The 15,072-nt window shown below is 48.0% G+C and overlaps 1 protein-coding gene across 1 annotated transcript in view; it reads left to right on the top strand.

Moving 5' to 3' along the window:
• The first annotated feature begins 413 nt into the window (after positions 1 to 413).
• The window catches only part of TMC4 (transmembrane channel like 4), a 17,732-nt gene continuing 3,073 nt past the window's right edge, over positions 414 to 15,072 (top strand). Inside the window, 15 exon segments of the mRNA XM_081836680.1 lie at positions 414 to 790; positions 1,757 to 1,991; positions 2,855 to 3,003; positions 3,107 to 3,268; positions 6,169 to 6,254; positions 6,343 to 6,488; positions 6,583 to 6,730; positions 8,296 to 8,469; positions 9,594 to 9,757; positions 10,481 to 10,607; positions 10,944 to 11,041; positions 13,146 to 13,332; positions 13,572 to 13,702; positions 14,994 to 15,022; positions 15,025 to 15,070. Of these exon segments, the coding sequence (XP_081692806.1) occupies positions 742 to 790; positions 1,757 to 1,991; positions 2,855 to 3,003; positions 3,107 to 3,268; positions 6,169 to 6,254; positions 6,343 to 6,488; positions 6,583 to 6,730; positions 8,296 to 8,469; positions 9,594 to 9,757; positions 10,481 to 10,607; positions 10,944 to 11,041; positions 13,146 to 13,332; positions 13,572 to 13,702; positions 14,994 to 15,022; positions 15,025 to 15,070 (1,931 nt within the window). The 5' untranslated portion in view covers positions 414 to 741.

Genomic DNA, 15,072 nt, shown 5'->3' with positions numbered 1-15,072 from the left:
CTAGTGACTTTACTATTAAAAGACTGAAAGCGGCTGCGCACATTATTTGATTAGACATAAGCCTTAAGATAACTTAAATAGTACAGTGGTACCTCGGGTTAAGTACTTAATTCATTCCGGAGGTCCATTCTTAACCTGAAACTGTTCTTAACCTGAAGCACCACTTTAGCTAATGGGGCCTCCTGCTGTTGCTGTGCCGCCGGAGCACGATTTCTGTTCTCATCCTGAAGCAAAGTTCTTAACCTGAAGCACTATTTGTGGGTTAGCAGAGTGTGTAACCTGAAGCGTATGTAACCTGAAGCCTGTGTAACCCGAGGTACCACTGTATATACACACTCAAGTGTGTGAATGTGACAAAACAGCAAACAGATTTATTACCAACACATGCTTGTCAACTTCCCAGGTATGAGACTGCATAGCACCTCTAATGGCCTGATTTCTATTTTGATCAAATTTTTTTTAAAGTGTTTCCAAAGGGTCAACATACACACACTATTCCAGAGGCAACTATACCACTTTTAAAAGGTCTTGTAGTAAAGATAAACATCTCTTTGCCACTGCTACTGCTTCTAGGCTTCAGGTCTGTTTGTTGCCAAGTTACTGCCTTTGTTCATGGGACAAGCCAATCCAGAGAAATCATTAATCCATGCCCAGCCTTGTCTTAGTTCCTTGTTCCTTGTTCCTTCTACTGGCAAGAGTAAAGTGCACTGAACAGAAACTAGAGAAATACAACCTGCAGCCATGGGCGATGGCCAGGAAAGCAGTTCTGAGAGGAGAGAAGACAAAGCAGGTATGCGGTGGGCTTTTCCCCCTATAGATTGCTGGTTTGATCTGGGACTGATTGGTTACAAAAATCCTCTAGCTTTTGAAATCTGTTGTTACTCTACCACTGTCGCTGCGTGATCTGGAAGCATTGCGTGCTTCTGCAAATGGAATCCTGGAAGGGGTTGGAATGCGATTTAACTAAAAGCGTATCTGAAAGTGGGAGAATGGAATCAGCTTCCAGTTGCAGGGCCACTTTAAAAAAAAAAAAAGACTTCTGAGGAAAACTTATCAGCAGTTGGCGAACCTCTGGTTCACTATGATCGACTTTTGAGGGAGTGGATGGTATAAACATATCAGGCCCTCTTAAGGAGACATGCTGTGGAATTTGACAACGAGCATATAGATAGAATCTGGGCATGTAATGGTAATAATAACAGCCCCAGAGCTACAATTCCCAGAGTGGTTTTACAATCCTCCTTCACAGGGAACTGTAGCCATGGGAGGGGAATAAGGAGGTCTCTGAACAATTCTCAGCACCCTTAACAGTTCCCAGAATTCTTTGGGGAAGCCTTGATTGTTTAAAGTGGTGCCATAATGTTTTAAATGTATGGTGTCAGTGTGGCCTAGAAGGGGTCAGCAAACTTTTTCTGTCCCTCAGACCTCGTGGGGGGCCAGACTATTTTTTTTTTGGGGGGGGGAGGAATGAATGAATTCCTATACCCCACAAATAACCCAGAGATGCATTTTAAATAAAAGCACACATTCTGCTCATGTAAAAACACGCTGATTCCCAGGCCATCCACGGGCCGGATTTAGAAGGCGATTGGGCCGGATCCGGCCCCCAGGCCTTAGTTTGCCTACCAATGGCCTAGATAGTATGTTGGCTTTTTCTAAATGCATGCACTGATACCTGGTGCAGGGTGCATTGAAAATAGGCTGCTGCTTCCTGAGCCTTGAATGCCTCCTGTCGTATTCTGCTTCCTCTCTCCAGGGTCCAGCTGGGGTCGCCATGGCCCGCCATCTCTCTATCTCCAGCTGCCAAGCAACCAGACACTACGTTTCCGTGGCAACAAGGCAGCAGCCTGGAGAGCCGCTTGGGAGGAGACATCCAAATCTGAGGTTGACCCTCAGGAACTTGTCCCAGAATTTGTAGGAGGGGAGGAAGAGGAAGACAGCAAGCCACTGAAAGAGCTGCCCCTCTGCCTTGAGGAGAAACGGAAGCTCAGGTAGTGCCAGGACGCCTGGGTCCTTGAGAAGGGGGTGAGGACTGATACTCAGAAAACCCAAGGTGCTGTGGCCCGAGGGCACATGCAACCCTCAGCTTAATTTAATGTAGATGTTGACCTTATCTGCATACACACCATAACATTTAAAGCACATTCCCCTCCCCAAAGAATCATGGGAACTGTAGTCTACCCCCTCACAGAGCTACAATTCCCAGCACCCTGAATATCAAATGGGGGTGAAAGAAAAAGAGGGAGAGAAAAAGGAGATGGCCCCGCCCACCTGTGGTTCTCACCAAAATATTTTGGTGGCCCTTCCCCACCACCTGTATACAACCCCTGACAGGAATAGAAGACCCCAGGTTTTCCAAACATTCTCATGGTGTAGAGAAAAGGTAAGCAAGAACATCTGGGAAAGAGAATAAGTGTTTGATGAATTTCTTCTAAAAGACAGATGTGCCCAGTTGTGGGGGGGACACAGGTTGCCAGGGGAGGGGTGTGTCTTGACTGGAGGGTGCTGCACAGCAACTAACGCTTAATCTATAGGTCACAGCCGCATCCATTTGAAGCACACAGACTTCTTCAAATAACTGCGAACTGCACTTTGTTCACCGGGAAATGTTGGGAAGTGCTCTGTGGAGGAAGCTACAGTTCCCAGGGTCCTTTAGGAGATTCCATTTGCTGTGTGGATGTGGCCTCCGTGACACATTTGTGTGGAAAATTAATTAACATGTAGAGAAGCTGAGGGGCAGCGTTTTATAGCATTTTGAGATATGGTGCTGTATTAGTTCATGTCAACACTCTGAGGTTCCCAATAAGCCACCTGGGTTCTTTTCCTCCTCCCTGATCCTCCACCCCCTTTCAAGAGTTCTGCAGGAGCAAGCAGCCAGCAGGCTGAGTGGTTGGGAGCTCTGGCATGTATGGAAACGGAGGACTCTCCGGCGTGTGAGGAGCCAAGCGAGCTCAGCGGTCGCCTATGGGGAGATGTGGAGGAGCACGCTTCGCCACATTGGAGGTATGGGGAAGGGGCTCTTAAACGTTTAGTGGTGAGGGGGACAGAGTAGGACATGTTTTGTGTTTCATGGGCTTGTCCAACTTGTCATCTTCTCTCCACACAGGCCAGTTTGGAACAGGGATCCAGTCCTACTTTAACTTTCTCCGTTTTTTGGTCTTGATGAATTTTGTTGCCTCCCTGCTGGTGGCAGGGTTTGTGATTGCTCCGAATGCGGCCTTTGAAGCCTTGTCACTCAATCGGACAACTCACCAAAACAGCAGTTTAGGTAAGCCATTGAGTAAGGAGGGATCCTGATTAAGGTAAGGAGTTATTTAAGTCTTCAGCAGGAGCTGGACTTCCAAGGTTTATTGAGGCATGACATTTCTCTTTGAACAGGACTCCTGTGCCTTGGACAGCTGTGTAGGAGGGAGAAGTTAAACAGGTGTAGCTTCTCCATCACTGCATTTCTGTGGTGTGTGACCTGGTGTATAGTCATACCTCGGGTTGAATGTGCCTCGGGATGAGTGCGTTCGAGTTGCGCTCCGCGGCAACCCAGAAGTAACGGAGCGCGTTACTTCCGGGTTTCGCTGCTTGCGCATGCACAGACACTTAAAATAATAATAATAATAATAATAATAATAATAATAATAATTTATTATTTGTACCCCGCCCATCTGGCTGGGTTTCCCCAGCCACTCTGGGCGGCTTCCATAAAAACCAGAAATACATTAAAATATCACAGATTAAAAACTTCCCTGAACAGGGCTGCCTTAAGATGTCTTCTGAATGTCAGGTAGTTATTTATCGCTTTGACATCTGATGGGAGGGCGTTCCACAAGGCGGGTGCCACTACCGAGAAGGCCCTCTGCCTGGTTCCCTGTAGCTTTGCTTCTCGTAATGAGGGAACCGCCAGAAGGCCCTCGGCGCTGGACCTCAGCGTCCGGGCAGAACGATGGGGGTGGAGACGCTCCTTCAGGTATACTGGGCCGAGGCCGTTTAGGGCTTTAAAGGTCAACACCAGCACTTTGAATTGTGCTCGGAAACGTACTGGGAGCCAATGTAGGTCTTTCAAGACCGGTGTTATGTGGTCTCGGCGGCTGCCCCCAGTCACCAGTCTAGCTGCCGCATTCTGGATTAGTTGTAGTTTCCGAGTCACCTTCAAAGGTAGCCCCACGTAGAGCGCATTGCAGTAGTCCAAGCGGGAGATAACTAGAGCATGCACCACTCTGGCGAGACAGTCCGCGGGCAGGTAGGGTCTCAGCCTGCGTACCAGGTGGAGTTGGTAGACAGCTGCCCTGGATACAGAATTGACCTGCGCCTCCATGGACAGCTGTGAGTCCAAAATGACTCCCAGGCTGCGCACCTGGTCCTTCAGGGGCACAGTTACCCCATTCAGGACCAGGGAGTCCTCCACACCAGCCCGCCTCCTGTCCCCCAAAAACAGTACTTCTGTCTTGTCAGGATTCAACCTCAATCCATTAACCGCCATCCATCTTCCAACCGCCTCCAGGCACTCACACAGGACCTTCACCGCCTTCACTGGTTCTGATTTGAAAGAGAGGTAGAGCTGGGTATCATCTGCATATTGATGGACACCCAGTCCAAACCCCCTGATGATCTCTCCCAGCGGCTTCATATAGATGTTAAAAAGCATGGGGGAGAGGACGGAACCCTGAGGCACCCCACAAGTGAGGGCCCAGGGGTCTGAACACTCATCCCCCACCACCACTTTCTGAACACGGCCCAGGAGGAAGGAGCGAAACCACTGTATAACAGTGCCCCCAGCTCCCAGCCCCTCTAGACGGTCCAGAAGGATGTTATGGTCGATTGTATCAAAGGCCGCTGAGAGATCCAGCAGAACTAGGAAACAGCTCTCACCTTTGTCCCTAGCTCGCCGGAGATCATCAACCAGCGCGACCAAGGCAGTTTCAGTCCCATGATGAGGCCTGAATCCCGATTGGAAGGGATCCAAATGGTCCGCATCCTCCAGGCGTGCCTGGAGTTGTTCAGCAACCACGCGCTCAATCACCTTGCCCAAGAATGGAAGATTTGAGACTGGGCGATAGTTGGCCATACTGGCCGGGTCTAAAGATGGTTTTTTAAGAAGCGGTTTGATGACCGCCTCTTTCAGCGGATCTGGGAATGCTCCCTCACAGAGGGAAGCATTCACCACCCCGCAGAGCCCATCACCCAGCCCTTCCCGGCTTGCTTTTATTAGCCAGGATGGGCAAGGATCCAGGAGACAGGTGGTTGGTTTCACGCGTCCAAGCAGCCTGTCCACATCCTCGGGGGTAATGACGTCACATGCAGAAGCAGCGAAAAGCGACACACGCAGACATACCGTCGCTGGTTACGTTTGCTTCTAGATGTGAATGGGGCTCCGGAACAAATCCCGTTCGCATCTAGAGGTACCACTGTATTTCTAAGCCTGTAATGCAGGCATTAAAAGCTTGTCAAAAAATAAATAAATAGATGACACCCCACTGGGAAGGGGAATGGAGCTAAGAGGGTTGAATTACGGACTCCAGGAACCAATTCTGTAGAAGGGAAGAAAACTAATTGCATTAGAAAAGGGGTACCACAAGGTCATATATTTTGGTCCTGGTCTTGTTATTTTCTTTTTGAGCCCTAGGCAGGAATGCGTTATGCTGCACTCAAATAAAACAACTCTCACCCCTCAAACCCTGTAACAAAGAGACCTTATTTTTGCATTCAAAAATATATTATGCAAACGCTAATTATGTTTCCATGTAGTTACCTTGTTCTCCATTATTTCTTGAGTTTTTCTGATTTAGATCTGAAATAATGGAAGCAGACATCTGTTGTGTGTGCATGTGTTAAGGTGATGACATAGAGGAAAAGGAGTAGTAGGAAAGTATGGAAACATCTCTGTGACACTAAGGGCTAGGCACATATTTCTAAAAGTTTGAAGTTGAGCTTCTCCAGATCCTCCGTCCCCAGGAATATATGCGAGATATTGCACTTATCTACCAAATCCACAGAACATACAGCCCTCTTCTAAAAGCAGATCAAAGTATCTCCCTTTCCACCCTATCGGATCCCAGGACTCTTGGGTTCACCAAGAGATTAACAGGGTCTAACAGGCTAGAGAGCAATAGGCTTCAGGACTCCTTGATTCTATGGGAATGGAACAGGGACAATGATCTCTTCTCTCTTCCCTTTCAGTGAATGAAGCTTGTCTGGCTTACAACCCCACACCCAGAGGCTTGGTCAGCTTTTTTTCCTACGTAATGGACCTTCTGTCAGGCAAGGTGAGAGACTGTATACCCAAGAAGAAACTGTGGGACGCTGCAGCAGTGACCCATTTTCAGTCTTGGTGTTCATTTCTCTTCCTGACAGAGTTTCATGGAGCTCACCTACCTCTTCTACGGCTACTACCAAAATTCAGCTGTCAATTTTGTCGGCTTCTCATACAACTGCCCTCTGGCGTACGTACTGACAGCCCTCTTCTACCTCCACTTCTCCCTGATGTGGATTGTACGGAGGTGAGGGCAACTTCAAGTCATCTTCCACACACCCCAGACAGAACAACAGCTCCAGGAATCACCTTCCTCTTTCTCTCCTACCCACCTTCCGTAGATCAGTCTATTGCCTCAAACGTAGCCTGGTAAGTGAAGATGCTTCCCTCGGATCCTACAGCAACAAAGTCTTTGCCGGCTGGGATTTTGGCCTGGTGGAGCGCAAGGCGGCGCAATTAAAGCACAACAGTATTCGCTACGAACTGCGGGTAAGACAAAGCAGGCAAGCCAGAAAAAGAGCTCAAGGCGTGCTAGTTGGCACTTAGGATTTGATTTCAGGGGTCTAGTACAAGATCTACTCATGGCCTCAGGCAAAGATGTAGACAAGGATGGGGAATTGGATCTGGCCATCAGGATAGATCAGGCATAGGCAAACTCAGCCCTCCAGATGCTTTGGGACTACAACTCCCATCATCCCTAGCTAACAGGACCAGTGGTCAGAGATGATGGGAGTTACAGTCCCAAAACATCTGGAGGGCCGGGTTTGCCTATGCTTGGGATAGATCATTATCTCCTCCACCCACTGTGGACCAACTTTAACAGGTGAGCAGCAGCACCCATCTGTCTGTCACCTGACATCACTGTGATATCACACATGATGTCAAACATAGGGCAAGTAGGCATGGCTTAGCTGGTGGGCCAAATGGGGAACCTGGTGGGCTTAATTAGGCCTGTGGGCCAGATTTTATCCTCCTTTGGCTTAGATCCTCCCTCAGATGCTTTGCTGCAGCCCTAACAGGAGAAAACCCAAAGCTCCTCTCCCAGAATTCCCACATCACACATAGCTTGATCCTATCTCTTCCTAATTCCAGTGACAAACTATTCTCTGTCTGCTACCCGCAGCTAGAGATTTGTCACCTTTCCTGAAGTCTACTTCAGGGTACCTGTGCCACCACCTCTGTTTTGTTGGATTCCAACTCCTGTCTGCCCTAGCCAGCATGAACAGTGACCAGGGCTGACAGGAACTGGGGTCCAATGACATCTGGAGGGCCAAAGGCTCCTAATTCCTGGTCTAATGGGTGCCTCCCCAGACAACTGGAGAGAGATTCCTCCCAGAGTCACTCGAGCTGATGAAACATCAACTGTTCCCTCTGGGGTTATTTGCCTAACAGAGCTGGTAAGTAGCCGCCAACTTTGTTAGGCAAAATAAGCCCAGTACTAGTGTAATTTGGTCACTAAAAATGGCAGCTAGGGTTGCTATCTCCCACCTCACATCCCCTCAAGCTCCAGTGCTTTTCAGCAGCTCTGTCAAGAGGGTGAAATTCAACAGGTGCAGTTTTCTACCCAGTTCTCCTTTGCATGCTGCATACTATGCTTGTTGAAATTTCTGCCTAGCTTGCTGTTGTTTAAAAGCTACCAGAGCTTTACCAAAAAGGTGGCGACGTTAAGTACATTTGCCTTCTTAACTCCCCATCGAAGCACTGCTTTTTAGCAGTTGAATGGCAGGCAGAAATTCAACAGAGGCATCTATCTTCTTCATCTGCATCTGGCTTTGTTGGATTTCAGTCTGCTTTTCCTCCCTGTGCTGTGGGGTGGGACAGCTGAAAGCTGCTAATTGCATTTCAGCTTTTGACAAGACTTGCAAGCAACACAGAGAACAAACGCTTTGATGACTTTTTTTTTTTTTTTGTCCCTGGAGTTAACTAATATCCAGAACAAATGAAGATTTGGATAGGAATAATCTCACAGGAGATGCACACTGCTTATCCCTGCCCCACCCAAAACCCTAGGGTGCTCAATGGTCTCTTTCTCACCTCTTCCTCCCCATCTCCAGATGGATCTAGAAGAGGAGGCAGTTCGCAGGCGCCAGGCAGAGATGACCACGGCACAGCGCACCAGGCTCTATGTCCTCCGGGGGGTGCTCAATATTCTGGTTTTGGGTCTGCTAGGAGGATCTTTCTACTGCATCTACCTGGCAGCGACATATTCCCAGTCACTGCTGGGAGGGGTAAGGAAACGGCTCTCACTTCACACGCAGGAGGCAGTGATGGTCACTAACTTGGATGCTTATAAAAGAGGATTAGGCAAATTAATGGAGGAGAGGCTATTGATGGCTATTAGCCATTATGGCCATGCTCTGTCACCACGGTCAGAAGCAGAAATGCTTCTGGATACTCGTTGCTTTAAACCACAAGAGGGAAGACGCTCTTGTGCTCAACTCCTGCTTGCTACTTTCCCACAGGCTACTGTGAGAACAAGATGCTGGACTAGGTGGGCCATTGAACTGGTCCAGCAGGCTCTTATTATGTTTTTAAGCTGAGGCATGTGGGTGATATTCCTGGGTTGACTCAACACCATAGCTGTCAACTTACAGATTTGAAAATAAGGGACCAGCAGCCTCAAAAATAAGGGATCAGCAGCCAAAATAAGGGATTTTCCAGGCACAGGTATGTTCAATTTCTGAGTCCCTCCGAGCCAAAGGCAGAAAGCCCAGCCAGCAGCCAAACAAAGCTTCAAGCGGTGGCTCCCACAGCGCAGCAACCCAGCAAAGGGGATGCAGCAAGGAAAACCACCGTCACCTCTCCGCTGGGAAGTGCTGAGCAAAGGCGAGTCCCCAGGCAATGCGGCCGGGCACAGGGCATGCAAGCTCCACCCCCCAGTCGTTCTTAGACTCCTTATTGGGTAAGCAATGCAGCCAAGCAACACAGTTGGATCCTGCCTCCTCCCTGGCCGGCAGGGAGGGAGGGAGAGGAGCTGCTTCCTTTGAAACCTGGGAAATTTAAGGGACATCATCAATAAGGGACAGCAGCGGGACATGGTGCTGGGATAAGGGAGTTTCCCGCCAAATAAAGGACGGTTGACAGCTATGCTCAACACTAGCCTTCCCATTGTCTAGATGAGCAGTCCAAGTACTGGGGGGGGGGTGGACTGAGATTCTGTTTGCAATGGCTCTGTGTCTTTAACAGCTGCACAGGAGGCAGAAATTCAGCCAGCATAGCTCTGCCCATCGGTGCCTCACTACCTGCCTGCTGAAGTTCTGCATGTATGAAGCCCGGAGAAGGCAGATACAAACCTTGCTCCATTTCTCACTGCAGCTATCTTGCCCCAAGATTAACCTCTCTCTTTCTGCAGACAGACTCCCAAGTCAAAGGCCAATTTGTCCTGGAGCTTCTGGTGGCTTATCTCCCGTCGGTTGTCATCACAGCTGCCAACCTCATTGTCCCAATGATCTTTGAGGTCATTGTTCAGCTAGAGAAATACCCGCTCAGCTTCCAAATCAAAATCACGCTTCTCAGGTACAGGAAGTGCTGAGTCCTTGGGAGTGCCTGGGACACACCGGCCTCCTCTTGCAGAGGCACCTGTAGCTTTCACCTCTGAGTGACGGACGGGTGGGAGCCAAGGCCATCAGTTCCCCTTGGTGAACAGTAGGGAGCCTGTCTGGATCACAGTAGCCCCTGAATTATTTTCAGCTCTGTTCTGAATCATAGCCAGGGCCAGATTAACAATCAGGCTAAGTAAGTCGCAGAATGGGTGCCATTTACAATGTTTCTGTGAGATCTCCATTGTCAGCCATTGCTTCCTGCAGTTCCTGAATTCTCTTTGCAGGAACTGTACCATCATAGCCCAGGGATCATGCTTGGCTAGTGAAGTCAGGCACTAGCTGAGGGCTGGGCTGGCTTCAGGGGCCTGAGACTAGGCCCTGAGTGACGCAGGCGGTCAGTTCATGCTCTCATTTTGCATCAGGCTCATCCAGGCTGCAGGCAGCAAGGGCCAACAGAGCTGGAACATAACAAAATTGCATCCTACAGTGAGTCTGACCATGGGTCCATCTAGCTCAGTGCTGTCTACACAGACTGGCAGCAGCTCTCTAGGGTTTCTGATGGAACTCTTGCAGCTTTACCTAGATTTGCCAGGGACTTGAACTTTAGAAGACCAGGAACAGGCCATCTCTCCCCCACCCACCCCCCACTTTCCCTGGTCAGTTGGCAAACCTACGTGTCAATCTTTCTGTCTGATAGGAGTGTCTTCCTCCGTCTTGCAAGCCTGGTGGTTCTTCTCATCTCTCTCTGGAGCCAGATCACCTGTGGTGGAGATAAACAGAACCCTGAGTGTCAGAAATGTGGCTATAACAATCATCTCCATCCGGTGAGGTTAGAGGGAGACAAGAGGTTTGGAGCCAAGACTCCTGGGTTCTCTGGGTGGAAAATGAGTGGGCTAGAAATCGTGATGCCTTAGTTCCCTAAGAGGAGCTAGAATTCAGCTGGCAGCTGCAAGAGGTGGTCTTTCCCTTGCGGGGGCAGAATTTTGTCCAGCGGGGTAGGGATAAGGAACCATGACATGAAAGTTTAGGTGGCTTAAAGAAAGGGCTGTTCTCAACTATGATTCCTCGATTATATGGGAGAGAAATTGTGGGGCAGAGGGGAAATGGATAGTTATAAAATAAAATAAAAATATTGAAGTGTTTTTCCCCTGTCCTTCCAGTGCTGGGAAACCTCTGTAGGGCAGGAGATGTACCGGCTGATGATCTTTGACTTGCTTGTCATGCTGCTTGTCATGCTGTTTGTGGAGTTTCCAAGAAAGTAAGTGTTTGATACCCCCCCCCCATGTTAGGTTTACTTGCTTTCTTAAATCCCACCCTTTGACTAGAGTCCTCAAAACGACTCCCAATGTTTATAAAATACAATTGACACACCGTGGACCATATGCTAAAAAAAACCATACAACCAGCCCCAATGGAACAAGTGCTTCCCCATGTGATGTGCTTTCCCACAGAGCATTGGTATAATAACATGGCCAGCATTAAAACACTTGGTTTGGAGATTTGTTTAATTTGGTGGTGGGGCTTATAGCTTACAGCTTTTGTGTTTTTCCTTCCTTCCTATGTATGGGTTTAGTTTGGCCTGCCAGCTGAGAACGGATTGTTTCCATACCAAGATTTCCCATACTGTCTATTATTCCGCCACTTGAATCCAGTGGATTCACTCTGTGGAATCAAGTCAACATTGTTGCCCTCTCACTGTATTCCATTGCTTTTGTGTTGTTCTCCTGTCTTTCTTCAAACCTGCTTTCTCTGTCTTTCTTTCATTTAAAATGCAGTTACAGCACCAACCTGTTCTATGTCGATTAACAAAATGCTATTGATGCTCTTAAGGGTTACTGTGGCTTTAAGGAGCAACTTCCTCCTTGCCCCCACTTTCCTATTCGGCATGGTAATAACATTGCCGATGACAGCTTTTTAATTGCTTCCTAATTATAAGGGGAGAAGTGGGGGAGCTTCCATTACTGATTTCCCCTCATTATTATTTTCTTTTCATGTTTAAATTATGAGATAGAGCTCTGTTGAAATAAAACTAGCAATAATAAAGTCTGCTACATCCCTAGACAGGAGTCAGAATGCACCATCAGACTTGATGTCATCCCTGTGTTTGTGTCATGTAATAAATTACTTTGGCTGCAGTCCTATACCCTTACTGGGAGTAAGCCCTACAGAACCTAGAGGGACTTGCCTTTTGAACACATGCATTAAGGATTACGTGGTTTTCCACACAGAGTAATTAAAATACAAGTAATAATGTTTGTTTGTTTTTGTTTCTTCTTCCCACTCCCCGCATCTGTTATGCTGATGTTTAGGCCCTTCTATCCCACACTAACCTCATTCACTCAGGCTCCGAAAATCTGAAGCAAGAAAGGCTCAAAAGCAATTTTAGTATTTTGTGTGAAAATGGCTTTTTCCTAGTATGCATCCCTGCTTCAGTTCCTGTACCCGCCAATGCTGTTTAAAACTTGTATACATTTCAGAATAATTAGCATACTATATAATAAAACCATTCCCCACCACCACTCTTGGGAAGATGCAAGCCTAGCTTGCCTAGTGTATAGCAAGCCTAGTGTATAGCAACCAAGGATGCCAGCTTGAATAAAATATTTGGGAGGCTCACCTCACATAATCAATCACAATACGCTGTGTGCGTACATCATTTGAATGGCAGTGCCCATCAACTTTGCGGGAGCTCAGCTCCCCTCAATTTTTTTTTAGGGGGCTCGGAGGGAACTTGGCCCCTAGGAGTTGGCTCCTATGATAGCAACAGAGTTCTGGGCACCAGTGGTGTAGCAGGTAGGATGTTCTACCTGCTAGGTAGACCCAGGAAGACCTAGATTCCTATCCTACCATGGCCATCTCAGTGGCCTTGGGCCAATCGCACGGGTGGTTGTCTTCAACTTAATTCTACTCAAGAGTAGGCCCACTGAAATGAATTAAGTTATTCATGCTCATTAGTTTCAATGGGTCTCCTCTGAGTAGGACTAACACTGGATACAGCCCTTTCCCAGTTTTCTTCAACCTTAGGTTCCCAAATATTGCTAGATTTCAACTGCTGTCATCTCCGACCATGGGCTATACTTACTGTGGATGATGGGTGTTGTTGTCCAACAACATCTGAGAGACCCAAGGTTGAAGAACACTTGGACTTAGCCAGACCTACTTCACAGGGTTCCAGCAAGAATAAAAGGAGGTGTGGGGTGGACCATTATTTGCCACTCTGAGCTTCCCGGAAGAAATTTGTAGTATAAATGGAATGAATGACTGGAGGAACAGAAGAGTATGTATTTGTGGCTGGGCTGCAGGTGTTAGATGCCAACTGTGGGATCCATGCCTGCTTTCAGCTTCTTTTCTTTGCCTTCTAGGTTGCTGGTGACTGCCTTCCCTACCTGCCGCTTGCTGAAATTCTGGGGGCAGCAGGAGTTTGTGGTGCCTGGCAATGTCCTGGACCTGGTGTACGGGCAGACCCTGTGCTGGACGGGGGTTCTTTTCTGCCCGCTGCTGCCTGTACTCAATACCATCAAGTATATTGTAGTCTTCTACTTGAAAAAGGTGAATCTGGGGATGGGGAGTGTTTAATCCGCTTAACATTTCTCCAACTGGGTTGCAACCCTCATTTCAAAGTTATTAATGTTCTCTGGCTATGAACTGGGCAACCTTAGTTGCAAAGGATTCTGGGACATGTTCAAAGTGGCACGCTTAGTTCAGGGCGCCATCTGCCCAGGCCTTCCGGGATCACAGCGGGAGAGTCTCCCGAGCTCTTTTACATTTTCTTTCCCTCTTCCTTCCAGCTAACCCTCTATGCCAATTGTCGTCCGGCCGAACGGACATTTCGTGCCTCCAGCTCCAACTTCTTCTTCCTGTTGGTTTTGCTTTTGGGTCTGGCTATTTCCTGTGTCCCTGCCCTCTACAGCATGTTTGTGTAAGTATAAATGCACCCCCTCTGAACCCAACCGCCTCCCAATAGCTGTAACAGAGCCATTTGCAGCCACAATTGTTGTTCGCTGCTGGCACATCTTGTGTCTTAAATCTGACTGTGGGGACTTAATGTGCTCCTTTGTGCAAAATTGCTTGCCCCCGCCTCTAAAAAGGGAAACCCAGAAGGGCTGGCCAAAGTATAGTGAAAAACCAACACTAAGGTATACACATGGGCAGTTAATGACCAAGGTCCTTGCAATGAAGGACATGATGACAGAATTAGAGAATTAAGAGCCTAAATGGCTGGCTGCTCTATAAAGAATGGAGGGCTAAGTAGAGAATTTGGAAACCATTAACGCTGTAGGTTTAGAAGGGTCTGCAGCTCAGTGGTGGAGAATGTGCTCATCATGCAGAAGGTCTGAGGTCTAATCCCTGGAATCACCAATTAAAAAATTATTTTGCGATGGGAAGAACTCTGTTCATCTAAAGCAGGGGTGAAGAACCTGTCGCCCTCCAGATGCTCCAGAACTACAACTCCCAGCATCCCCAGCAAAGTTAGCCAAAGGCCAGCAATGATGGGACTGTTGTCCTGCACTATCTGGAGGGCCAAATGTTCTCCACACCTGATCTTGAACAGCTTGGTGTCAGTCTGAGTAGGCAATTCTGAGCTAGAAGGACAATTGGCCCAGCTCTGTAAAAGGCAATTTCATACTGCTCCCTCATCTGAGTGAGAGAAGTAACTGAGCAAGGATCCCTTTGCTGTTAGATCTGTGGTTTCCCATTCCCGCCCCCCAAGATCTTGTTATGGGTTTGGAGGGTCAGTATGGATGATACCCATGGGGTCCTTTCAAATCTCATGTCTGTGGTCTTAGAATCTATGAGAGAGAACCTGCTGAATCAGATTAGTCTCTTTGTTAAAGTAAAGGCCTTGGTTGGACAGTTAAGTAGTGCAATTTGCATAGGATAATAGAATCATAGAGTTGAATCATGGAAGGGACCCTGGGGGTCATCTAGTCCAACCCCTGCAATGCAGGAATCTCAAGTAGATCATACATGACAGATGGCCATCCAACCTACCCAAAGAGGAGACAAATGAGTGAGCATTTTCCAACCTCACCTTGCTGGAGGTCATCATTATCCTTGTAGTTGTTTCAACAGACAACTGGCCCTGCAGAAGCTGGGAATATTTTCATGGTAGCTTTTGATGCTTTTCATCTGTGTAACCTTGAAGTTGCCCTTCACACCTGCCACTGCCAATTCTTCTGCTTTATCCCTGCTCTCTCTCTCTCCTCCAGTTTGCCTCCTTCGAAGGCCTGTGGTCCATTCCGGGGGAGCCCACTATGTGGAACACTGTCAGCAGTGCTATCTCTGAGT

This window comes from Podarcis erhardii, assembly GCF_964252035.2.
Source record: "Podarcis erhardii genome assembly, chromosome: 13".
Classification (NCBI taxonomy): Eukaryota; Metazoa; Chordata; class Lepidosauria; order Squamata; family Lacertidae; genus Podarcis; species Podarcis erhardii.
The sequence above is the reverse complement of the archived record's forward strand: the minus strand, read 5'-3'. Positions and strand labels throughout refer to the sequence as shown.